Source organism: Hyperolius riggenbachi, chromosome 2, assembly GCF_040937935.1.
Source record: "Hyperolius riggenbachi isolate aHypRig1 chromosome 2, aHypRig1.pri, whole genome shotgun sequence".
NCBI lineage: Eukaryota > Metazoa > Chordata > Amphibia > Anura > Hyperoliidae > Hyperolius > Hyperolius riggenbachi.
In genome coordinates this window covers 157,775,516-157,788,486 of record NC_090647.1, presented here as the reverse complement: position 1 = coordinate 157,788,486, position 12,971 = coordinate 157,775,516, and the positions used below count along the sequence as shown (strand labels likewise).

General features: G+C 45.9%; 1 protein-coding gene across 1 annotated transcript in view; it reads left to right on the top strand.

The window, feature by feature from the left end:
* Window positions 1-12,971, top strand: part of LRRC63 (leucine rich repeat containing 63) — a 74,175-nt gene that overhangs the window by 45,896 nt on the left and 15,308 nt on the right. Inside the window, exon 8 of the mRNA XM_068265212.1 lies at window positions 12,637-12,735. Coding sequence (XP_068121313.1) covers window positions 12,637-12,735 — 99 coding nt within the window. The remainder of the gene's footprint in view (window positions 1-12,636; window positions 12,736-12,971) is intronic.

Here is a 12,971-nt window from a genome sequence, read left to right as displayed (position 1 = left end):
ACACCACAGATCCACTATTAACAGCAGGAAAAAGGATAATACAAAATATACTGATCTCCCAATACCAACACACTTTTGTTTACCTGGACACAGTTTAAGCGATTTTCGCGTCACTGTATTAATGGGTGGCTTCAAATCGGGAAACATGAGACTAACACAAGAAACTAAGTTTATACATTGGTTCAAAACTGTAGAAGATGGTTTAAACAAGGACTCTAACTTCTTGTGCTGGTACGATGGGTTTTAAATGCCACAATTCTTTTAATTTTCATTTTTCAATCTTTTTATTCATTTTTGTGCCATATGCTGTGTAAGATGGAATTCACTGTCACTATTCATTTTATTTGCTTTCAGGTGCTGGCTTTAAATGCCACAATTCTCTTAAGCTTAGAATTAATGGTGCATGTAACCAGGCCAGTCACCATTTGAATTCGGAATTTACGATGTCTCCCCATCACCAGAGTCTGCTTTATGTCATGTTGAGGATTCTATTGATCTTATCAGTTTAGATAGGATGCCTGGGAAAGCCTCCTCAGTAACAGTTAAGGCATCTAATTACATTTATGTTTGCTAAAGAATGTTTCTCCTCTGTATGTCAGTGTATATAAGCTGTGTTTTTCAGTTTTGGTCAGGAACCAGTCCGACGAAGGCTTTTTATAAGTCGAAAGCTCACTGTTTATCCATCTCTAAGTTAGCCAATAAATGGTATCATCCTGATTCAAAACTTCTTGCTTTTACTCATGGCTAACACGGTACAACACTTTACTGCTTCATATATTAGTAATAATGGATTATGCTACCCGATACCCCGAGGCCATTCCCCTACGTAATACCTCATCGAAATCCATTGCTAGAGAGTTGGTACAAGTCTTTAGCCGGGTGGGAATCCCAAAAGAAATACTTACTGACCAAGGTACCCCATTTATGTCCCGGGTCATGAAGGAGTTGTGCAGATTGTTCAAAGTGGACCAACTTCGCACTTCTGTATACCACCCCCAGACTGATGGGTTAGTGGAAAGGTTCAATAAAACCCTCAAAAATATGCTTAAGAAAGCGGTTGACAAGGACGGGAAAAATTGGGACTACTTATTACCCTATCTAATGTTTGCTATAAGGGAGGTTCCCCAATCCTCTACAGGATACTCCCCTTTTGAATTGTTATATGGTAGACACCCTAGAGGCCTGTTGGACATAGCCAAGGAGACCTGGGAGGGTCAACCCACCCCCTTTAAAAGTGTCATTGAGCATATATGCCAAATGCAGGACAGGATAACTGCAGTGCTGCCCATAGTAAGAGAACACATGGAGCAGGCGCAGGAAGCCCAACGGAGGGTGTATAATAGGAGTGCTAAAATACGTAATTTTTCCCCTGGTGATCGAGTACTAGTTCTAATACCCACAGTAGAAAGCAAATTTTTGGCAAAGTGGCAAGGACCCTTTGAAATTCTTGAGAAGATTGGCGAGGTAAATTATAAGGTTCGGCAGCCAGGTAAAAGGAAACCTGAGCAGGTTTACCACGTCAATCTTATCAAACCTTGGAAAGAAAGGATGTCACTGTTCACCAAGCCTACTTCATTTCTAAGTGCAGAACCCTTAGTGCCAGAGGTTAAGGTGGCAGACTCCTTGTCCGACACTCAGAGGAAAGAAGTACAGGCCCTTGTAATGAAGAATAGGGATGTTTTTTCGGAGAAACCTGGTCGAACCTCTTTGGTAAAACATGACATCATAACTGAACCTGGGGTAAGGGTTAACATAAAACCTTATAGGGTGCCTGAAGCTCGACGAGAAGCCATATCTCAGGAAGTAAAAAAAATGCTGGAGTTGGGGGTCATTGAGGAGTCGCATAGCGATTGGTCCAGTCCAATTGTCTTAATTCCTAAACCGGATGGGAGCTGGCGCTTTTGCAATGACTTTCGAAAATTAAATGCTGTCTCCAAATTTGATGCCTACCCTATGCCTCGTGTGGACGAATTAATTGAGAAACTAGAAACAGCCAGATATCTGACGACCTTAGATTTGACCAAGGGCTATTGGCAGATCCCCCTGACAAACCAAGCCAAAGAGAAAACTGCTTTCAGCACTCCCGAAGGACTGTTCCAGTATGTTGTGTTGCCATTTGGGTTACATGGGGCCCCTGCCACCTTCCAACGTACCATGGACCAAATCTTAAGGCCCCATAGACAGTATGCAGCAGTGTATCTGGATGACGTGGTTATCCATAGCGCGGATTGGCAATCCCATCTACCTAGGGTACAGGCCGTGCTGGACTCCATACGTCTGGCCGGACTGACAGCCAACCCAAAGAAATGTAGCATAGGCCTGAAAGAAGCCAAATATTTGGGGTATAACATTGGTAGGGGGCTAGTTTAAGCCTCAGCTTAACAAGGTGCAAGCAATTCAGGACTGGCCTAGACCACTGACAAAGAAACAGGTTCGAGCTTTTTTGGGAATCACTGGTTACTACAGACGGTTCATAGCTAATTTTGCCACTATAGCGGTCCCCCTGACTGACCTTACAAAAGGGACCAAGTCTATAATGATCAAGTGGAACTCTGAGGCAGAACAGGCCTTTCAGACCCTTAAAAAAGCTTTATGTAGCCAACCAGTGCTGATTACCCCAGACTTCACACAAAACTTTATTGTGCAGACGGACGCATCCGATGTGGGAGTGGGAGCAGTACTGTCCCAAATCAGAGAAGGTTCAGAGCATCCTGTAGTTTTCCTGAGTAAAAAGCTGAACATCCATGAAAGAAACTATGCTACAGTAGAGAAGGAATGCTTAGCAGTTAAATGGGCTCTGGAGGAGCTTAGATACTATCTGTTAGGCCGCCAGTTTACATTAGTTACTGATCACGCCCCCCTAAAATGGATGTGTGAAAATCGGGAAAAGAATAGAAGGGTGACAAGATGGTTCCTGGCCCTTCAGAACTACAAGTTCACAGTGGAGCATAGACCCGGGTCCCAGCTGGGAAATGCAGATGCCTTGTCCCGGGTACACTGTCTTGAGGCTAGTTATGTTCCGACCCCTACGTCGAAACAGAGGGGGAGGGTGTGTGAGAGAAATGCTGGGTTAGAGGTAGAAGGTGTGTATATTTCTCCCAGATTTCTCTCTTATATATGTTAAAACTCCAGGGCAGCAAGCATTTCAGCAGTGAAAGGGTGTGCTTTCACTGCATTTGGCTTTTTGGAAATGCCGGTAAAAGGGGCCCTGGAGTGAATGGAAGTGAGCGGGTGGGACTTCCATTCACCAGGCTATCCAGGCTTTTGAAGAAGCCTGGCTAATTAATTGCCTCATTAGGCTTCAGGGGAAACCCTTTAAATATGGTGTCTCCAGTGTTAGTCTCTCTCTCTTCCTGGGATCTGCCTGCCTGCAGTAAGGAGAGAGCCAGACACAGTGAGTAACCAAACTTAAACATACTGTTTGTAGAGCTGGATGCTAGATCCTCTCTATTGCATAGAGAGGGAATCTATGTATGTTAGTTAGAGCCGGACAGGCTAGGGTTTATTTTTATGTTTTGTTTTTTGTTGTACTCCTGTGTGTTGGATATGTAAATAAAGCTGATGCTATCAGCTTAAAACTTGGTCTGCTGACTGAACTGTTGTTTCTAAGACCAAACTGGTCCCTGCAATCTGCCTAAACCCCCTGAGACTACACAAATTGGACTCGTTCCCTTACAAAGCGTTCAATTGAAGGACGTACTGAAGGGGTCAACAGTTGTCTCCTATCTTTCCTTGCTGCTTTTAAGAAAGCATCTTGAATCATTGTGTTGTTATAACCCCTAGCCAAAAACCTAGTTTTCAATTCCTCAGATTGACTTACAAAGTCTTCCCATGTGCTAGCATTACGTCTGAGTCTTAAAAATTGGCTATAGAGGAGACTCTAAATCGTGGCTGGAGGATAAAAACTAAAGGAATGGAGCAGAGAATTGGCTGATGTGTCCTTCTTATAAGTATTCGTGAGGATAGACCCCCCCCCCCCCCCCCCACGGATGAAAATGTTAAGATCGAGAAAATCGAATTGGTAATCGCCCCAGTGGTGTGTGAAGGCCATATTGACATCATTTTGGTTAATCTCCTGGAAAAATTGTTCAAATACAAACTGGTCTCCTGACCAAATTACCAGGATGTCATCTATGTAACGGATACAGAGTTTTATCCAATCCAGGAACCCGTTCCTCGGGGAGTAGATGTAATTAGACTCCCAAAGGCCCATGAAGAGGCCGGCATGCGTGGGGGCCACCAGAGGCCCCATCGCAGTGCCAACCTCCTGATGGTACCATTCACGATTAAAGAGGAATGAGTTCCTGGTTAGGACAAACCCGCACTCGCAAACCACTGCAGGGCATCATTCTCGATCATGAAGGGTAGGAAATGTTCCACAGCAGCCAATCCATCTGAGTGACAAATTCTACTGTAAAGGGATACAACATCAATAGATGCTAAATGATAGGATTCTTGCCATTCAAAACTCCCCAACTTGTTTTTGACCTCTGTAGTATCTCTCACAAAAGAAGGCATTGACTGCAATAGCAGTCTTAATTGGAGATCCCGAAACTGGGACAGGGGCTCCGTGAGAGAGCTAATGGCCAACGCTATAGGTCGGCCCGGTGGGTTCTCCAAAGATTTGTGTATCTTGGGGATACAATACCACACCGGGCTCCTAGGGTGGGAAGGAATCAATTTATTGGCCATGGTTCTAACACTCCCTCTGTCACTGCTCTGGAAAGTAACTTTTTCAATTGCAAGAGATACTCAGGAGAGGGGTCAATGGAAAGTCTGGAATAGGTCGACCCATCGTGTAATTGGCGAACACATTCTGCCTGATATTTTTCTGATGATAAAACCACTACCCCACCCTCCTTATGCGCTTCTTTCACTGTTAAATCTGGTCTATTATGTAACCAGTTTATGGCCTTTTTCTCTGCTGTAGTTAAATGAGGGAGATTTTTAGGATACATCTGGGCCCTGCACTCTGCTAGAACCCTTTGATGGAAAAGTTCTACTGAGTCTCCCGGTATTGTTGGTGGATTAAAAGATGACCTGTTACCTATATTATATTATAAGGCAGCGGTCTATTTCTGTCTACCAAATTGAAAGTTCCAGTATCGGCCAGTTCACATAGCTCTTGTAGGGTACGGGCATCCAAATAGTTGGCTGAAGTCTCAACCAATTGGGGCACTTGTATTATATCCGGGGTGATGAGGGAGTCTCATGGTTTTTGTTGGGTGGCAAAAAATCTCTATAGCGCCAACTTGCGAGTGTTCATAAACAGTTCACGTTCAAACAAAATGTGGTCAAATTCCATCACCGGGCAAAACGACAGTCCCTTCAGTAATAAGGAGAGAACATCATCACTTAAAGGGACTGCAGAGAGATTGAACACCTTCATTTGGTCTTGTTCTTGTTCCTTTCGGATCGTCTCACTTGGCGGTTGTTCCAAGAGACCTGCTTCAAGATGCTTTTTTGTCGCTTTTGGTTTCTTTAAGCCCCTTCTGGTTTTCCATCTCCTAAAGGGGTTTCATCACTGGAAGAAGAACTATTGCTGTTTCCTGATCCAGGAGATCCCACGGAGGACCCAAAAGTAGAATCAAGGCCAGAGCTGTTACCAGAAGGGTTACACCTTTTCCTTCTGCGCTTATTCTTCTTCTTTATTTGTTGATCGAGATGTGTTTGCCGCCAAGAGAAGACCTTCTGTTACTCATAATCCAAGCGATCTCTAGTGAATTTAGCATTTTTATCTTTTCTTATAGAGGAATCAACCTTTTTTCAAATTTACAAGACTGAAGATGCTCTTCACTGGATTCCGCTTTGATAGCTTGCTTCGCTTGTTCCATCTCATCTGTAATTTCCTCATAATCAAATTCGTTTTCCTCTATGACTAGATCCAAGTACAGCAAAACAAACTTTTTAAAGAGAGTGTCACACTTCTCTTTTGCAGAGGGGCGAACCTTGGATTGCATCAGAAATTTATAAAAATGTAACCCCCTAGGAGCTCTCCCCACTGACTTGTATTTCTTTAGAGTGGCAATAGTCCAATATTTCCTTACTTCTCTCTCCATCAATGTGTACAGTCTGTTCTCCAGGCTGTTTGTTTCTTGTGTGGTTACAGTGACTTCCTTATCTTCCTCCAGAAAGGAGTCCACATCATGACGGCCTGCATGCAAAGCGAACTGTGCCATGTTAGGTCACAGCGCGTGAGAAACTCAACCACGCCGGTCCATGCAACTGACTGAAAAAAGATACCAATGTTTGTAGTTAGAAATAATTGAAACGTTAACTTTAGAGATCTCTATTTAACTTAAAGGGACTCCGAGCAGTGCGTGAAATTAAGAGTACACTTACCTGGGGCTTTTTACAGCTCACCGTAGGCGGCGAGGTCCCTCAGCGTCCTCCTGACTCCTCTCCTTGTGCCTCCGTCAGCTCCCGATACTGGCGACACCTGGCCCAGTTGTCGGGCCGGCTCTTCCTGGGTAATGACACATGGCGTCATCACGCCGGCCGATTCGCGTTATAACAGCGGCCAGCGTGACAGGTCTGCGCATGTGCGGAAAACCTGCGCATGCGCAGACTTGTCACGCCGGCCGGCGTGATGACGCGAAGCGGGCGGCGTTGAGGCCATGCGTCATTAACCAGGAACAGCCGGCCTGACACCCGGGCCGGGTGACACCGGTAACGGGGGCCGGCAGAGGCAAAAGGAGAGGAGCCAGGAGGATGCCGGGGACCTCGCCACCTACCATGAGCTCAAAGAAGCCCCAGGTAAGTGTACTCTTTTAATTTCACGCACTGCTCAGGGTCCCTTTAAAGACAGAAGAGTTAACTTTAGGCTTGCCTGAGGTAAAATGTTTCAGGAATACTACAAGCCTGATAATAACAAGCCTGGTAATAACTCAAAAAGACAGGCGATAAGCTTAGTGAATTGAGGCCAATGTAATTGTAAAACTGTCTTCTGGCATCGGTGCTGCTGGTTGTATAAAGTTTTCACTCCCTCAACCCCAACAGGTCTCCTGCAGTGGATGGAGCAAAGGTTTCCCCATGGGATCACACTCCAGCCTTTGTATTGGTTCAGAGGCTGGAGTGTGACCACAGCGGGTTCCATACCCACACTTCTAGCACATAGAGCTGCATGCAGCGATATGGCCCACAGATGCAGAGGATTATTAAAGCAGCACAGTGGCATAGTCGCCTTGCAGTGACAGAGTCCCAGCTTCATATCCCAAACAGGACTTCATTTGCATAAAATTTAGGTTGACTGATTTCCCTGAAATTGGCCTTACAGTATGATAGAGACTATGGCAGGGACTAGAGTGTCAACTCTTTAGTGGAACAGTTCGTGAATGTGTACTCAGTATAGTGCAGCAAAACCTATAAATGATATTAGATGCTATATAAATACTTGAGTGAATAAATAAATTATGATAAAGTAGCAGTGGAGCTTGGTAACGTGGCAATTTTTTTAATACAAATGCTGAAGCGCTTTAAAGAGAACCCGAGGTGGGTTTGAAGAATATTATCTGCATACAGAGGCTGTCTGCCTATACAGCCCAGCCTCTGTTGCTATCCCAAACCCCCCTAAGGTCCCCTTGCACTCTGCAATCCCTCATAAATCACAGCCACGCTGCTGACAAAGAGCTTGTCAGAGCTGGCTGTGTTTATCTCTATAGTGTCAGTTTGCTGCTCTCCCCGCCTCCTGCAGAACTCCGGTCCCCGCCTGCATCCCTTCCCTCCCTGCTGATTGGAGGGTAGGGACGGCCGGACGGGGGCAGGGACCGGAGCTATGCAGGAGGCGGGGGAGCAGCTGAGACTGACACTACAGATGTAAACACAGCCTCACAGCACGGCTGTGATTTATGAGGGATTGCAGAGTGCAGGGGGACCTTAGTGGGATAGCAACAGAGGCTGGGCTGTATAGGCAGATCCAGCCTCTGTATGCAGATAACATTCTTTAAACACACCTCGGGTTCTCTTTAAAGAGGAACTGTAACGACAAAACGTCCCCTGGGGGGTACTCACCTCGGGTGGGGGAAGCCTCCGGATCCTAATGAGGCTTCCCACACCGTCCTCCATCCGTCAGGGGTCTCGCTGCAGCCCTCCGTGCAGCGGTGACATAATATTTACCTTCCTGGCTCCTGCGCAGGCGCTCTGACGGCTGTCGGCTCCGAAGTAGGCGGAAATACCCGATCGCCGTCGGGTCTGCTCTACTGCGCAGGCGCAAGTTTCCGGCGCCTGCGCAGTAGAGCGGACCCGACGGAGATCGGGTATTTCCGTCTATTTCCGTGCCGAAAGCCGCCACAGCGCCCCCGCTGGAGCCAGCAAAGGTAAATATTGAAGCTACAGTCGGCTCTGTCGCCGGCTGTTCGGAGGGCTGCAGCGAGACCCCCGTGGGACAGAGGACGGCGTGGGAAGCCTCATTAGGATCCGGAGGCTTCCCCCACCCGAGGTGAGTACCCCCCAGGGGAGGTTTTTGTTGTTACAGAGTCTCTTTAAGACCGCAAGACAGTTGTAAAGCAGTTGAGGTGTGGTCCGGTGTTAGTCGTGGAGCAGATATCCTGGCATCAAATCAACTAACGTTGATTCAGGTTATACCTTTAATGACGAACTGTACTTGGTTTATTGCAAGCTTTCACAACTTTGAGTTTCTCCTCCAGGCATTATACAGAAGTAGATGAGATCCAGTTCTGTATAATGCCTGAGGAAGGGACTTAAAGAGGAACTTTAGCAAGTGAGAAGTTAAAAAATAGAAGAGAGATCAAGAAATGATTGGTAATTGCCATGTAATTTGTTCATATTGTTTGATTCACATTCAGCCTGCACATAATCATCTTTTCTACTGGCAGACATGAAAAAAACAGCACCAACTGCCATTATTTATAACCACACCCTCTATAGAGTATATGCACAGAGGGATATACTGGTTGCTTGGCAGATGGAAACAGCCATTATTTTCCACAATGCAGCAAGACTCCCACAGTGTGATGTCAGAACCTAGGTCCTGACATCACACTGTGGGAGAGGTTTCACCACAGTATCAGCCGTAGAGACATCCCTCATGATCTATTAGAAAAAGGGTAAGGATTTCTTATGGGAAAAGGGGTATCCCTTCAATCCTTGGTCACAGTTCCTCTTTAAAGGACAACTGTAGGGAGAGGTGTATGTAGGTTGCCATATTTATTTCCTTTTAAGCAATACCAGTTGCCTGGCTAACCTTTGGCCCTAATTACTATTAGCCATAGACCCTGAACAAGCATGCAGCAGATCAGGTGTTTCTGACATTATTTTCAGATCTGGCAAGATTAGCTGCATGCTTGTTACTGGTGTGATTCAGACACTACTGTAGCCAAATAGGTCAACAGGGTTACCAGGTAACTATGGGATTGTTTAAAATAAAATATATATGGCAGCCTCCATATTCTTCTCACTACAGTTGTCCTTTAACGTTTTGAAAGCGTACAGTAAACCGTGTACAGTTAATCATTAAAGTAAACCCGTAAGAAAAACAAAGTGTCCCTGGGGGTACATACCTCAGAAGAGGAAAGCCTCTGGATTCTAAAGTGGCTTCCCTCTTTCTCCTCAGTAGAGGGGATCCATCAGCACTATCCCTCGCCCCCCCCCCCTCCTCCGCATTTGTAGATGTGCATGCATGCGGTGTAGCAGCTATTCGGTAGTGCGGTAATAGCCGAGCCTGATTGAGTGGGAACAGTAGAGCAGACCTGATTGGGTTCAGCTATTTATGCCAGAGCCTGAGCGGAGAGCCACTACTTTGCAGAGGCCCCTGTAAATATTATGGTGTGAGACTGCTCAGGGGAGCCAGCGCTGGATCTGGATGCCTGAGGACGGGGGAAGCCTGATTAGGATCCAGAGGCTTCATATTCCCCTGGGGTACTTATCTTTGTAGGAGGAGCCTCTGGATCCTAATTTATTATTATTATTATTATTATTATTTTTTATTTATATAGCGCCAACATCTTCCGTAGCGCTGTACATAGTACAAACAAATAATGGGGAACAAATATACATAATACAAGACACTGTACAGTCATGACATTGAATAGAATAAATACAGATACATACATAGTTGATATGTAGTTGGTACATATACATATGTTAAAATTACAGCAGTATGAGAAACACTAGGAGGAGGTCCCTGCCCTTGCGAGCTTACAATCTAGAGGGTAGTGGGGAGGAAACAAAGGGGAAGGAAACACCAGGATTAGTGGGTGAGCCAGTTTGCCTCCAGTGCTGCCTATAGCAAATTATAGGCTTGTCTGAACAGGTGTGTTTTCAGAGTACGTTTGAAGGTTTCCAGACTCGTGGCATGACGAACCGGCTGAGGGAGAGAGTTCCAAAGGAGAGGGACCGCCCGTGAGAAGTCTTGGATGCGAGAGTGAGAGGAGGTGACTAGGCTGGAGGACAAAAGGGTCTCCTGTGAGGAACGGAGGGTCCGAGCGGGGAGGTATCTGGAGATTAAAGAGGAAATGTATGCAGGCGACAGCTTGTGTAGAGCTTTGTATGCAAGTGTGAGAAGTTTAAACTGGATCCTTTGGGCAACTGGTAACCAATGGAGGGATTGGCAGAGAGGGGCTGCCTCAGAGGATCTAGAAGAGAGGTGGTAGAGACGGGCCGCAGAGTTTAGTAGGGATTGGAGAGGTGCCAGTCTGCTTTTTGGTAGACCACAGAGTAGGGTGTTGCAGTAGTCAAGACGGGAGATGATTAGGGCATGCACAAGCATTTTAGTTGCTTCTTGTGAAAGGATGTTTTTGAGATGGAAGTAGCAGGAGGTAGTTAAAGTGTTAATATGTGGTTTAAAGGAGAGCTCAGAGTCCAGAGTTACCCCTAGGCAACGAGCTTTGGGGGTTGATGCTATTGGGGTGTTCTCTACATTGATTGTGACAATGGGAGGTGGAACAGAGAGCGAAGGTGGAAATATCACAATCTCCGTTTTGCTCATATTGAGTTTAAGGAAGCGGGATGGCATAAATGTAGATACAGCGGATAGACATTTGGGGACTTTTGATAGTAGTGTGGAGAGGTCTGGGGCAGAACAATAAATTTGGGTGTCATCAGCATAGAGGTGGTATTGAAACCCAAAAGAGCTTATTATCTGTCCCAGGCCATGGGTGTAAATGGAAAAGAGGAGGGGTCAAAGGACGGACCCTTGTGGTACTCCCACAGACAGTGGGCGTGGAGAGGAGTTGGTATTGGCATAGGAGACCATGAAAGAACGTCCAGACAGGTAAGAGTTGAGCCAGGAGTGTGCTAGGCCCTTGATTCCCAGTGTTGAGAGGGTCTGGAGAAGCAGGGTATGATCAACAGTGTCGAAGGCAGAGGACAGATCTAGGAGTATTCGTACCGAAAATCTGCCTTTGGCTTTAGCACCTAGGAGGTCATTGGCAACCTTAGTGAGAACGGTTTCCGTAGAGTGTTGAGGGCGGAAGCCAGACTGGAAGGGGTCCAACAGGGAATTAGCAGAGAGAAAGTTAGACAACTCTGAGTAAATGTGGCGTTCCAGCAGTTTGGAGGCAAAGGGAAGGAGAGAGACTGGGCGGTAATTAGAAAGGGCAGTAGAGTCTAAAGAGGGTTTTTTGATTAGTGGTGTTATGATAGCTTGTTTAAATGAAGAAGGGAAAATGCCAGTTGAGATGGAAAGGTTAAACAGTGTTGTTAAAGCAGGAATGAGGGGGGAGGAGAGCTGGGGGATAAGATGAGAGGGAATAGGGTCTGAGGCGCATGTAGTAAGATGAGCTTTAGAGATTAGTGAAAAAAGACGCTGTTCAGTTAAGGCAGAGAAGATTGTTAGCAGGGAGGGGGTTTGAGTGGGTGAGTGGTTATGTGGAGAGGGATAGTTAATAGTAGGGGAGCTGCCGGGAGGAGAGGAAAAAGGAAGAGGTGATTGGACCGGTGAAGAGGGTTGCTTTTGAAAGCTGTTCTGTAGCGTTTCAATTTTGCTCACAAAATATGCTGCAAAGTCCTCTGCAGACAAGCTTGTGGTTGTAGGGGGAGGCGGGGGGTGGAGAAGAGAGTTGAAGGTGTTAAAAAGTTGTTTAGGGTTATGGGATTGTGAAGAAATAAGTGTAGAGAAGTATGACTGCTTTGCAAGTGAGAGAGCGTCCCTGAGCTGGAGCAGCGTGTTTTTATAGTGGGCGAAGTCATCTGCACTGCAGCTTTTCCTCCACTGCCGTATTGATATAAATGAGGCTTTCCCCATCCTCCTAAGCCTCAACAATCCAGCGCTGTCTCACCAAAAATACACCCGACAAGGATGTCCGCTGCGGTGCAAGTGAGTCGCCTGCGCAGTAGAGTGGACCCGATTGGTATTGGCTATTTACACCTGAGCCCGATCGGAAAGCCACTACTGCGCAGGATTGCAGTAGGTAAATATTTACCTAGCCAATGTTCAGGGGCTGCCAGCGCTGGATCCCAGAGGGTGAAGAGGACATGGAAAGCTTCATTAGTTATCCAGAGGCTTCCCCTCCCAAGGTAAATACCCCTCAGGGGCTGTTTTTTAGTTACAGTTTTTCTTTAAAGGTATTACCTGAATTAACGTTTGCTGGTTTGATGTCAGAAAGACAGTTGTGTAAGCCTTTTTATTACTTTTTAAGTACATTTATGTGATCTATTGTGATGTTTCTATTTTCCTAGGCCTATTTTATATCAATACTTCCAGATATGACCCCGCTATATAATACACTGTATTATCTCAACTTGTCTTTTAATGAATTCTACCAATTCCCTACAGAGGTAAGGTGCCATGTTTTATGAATTCAAAATGTTGCAACTGAATATCTAACTGAAATGTGCCCCCCCCCCCCCCCAAACCCCTTTACATACTGACTGTGACTTCCTAATCCCCTAAAATTCTAGCAATTGCATCACTTTTGGGGCTTTTAGTCTGGGCATCTGCATGTGGACTGCCAGGTCAATGCAGTGACCCAGCCACTTATAGTGGCATCTGGAAGGGTGCATGGCACCACTCA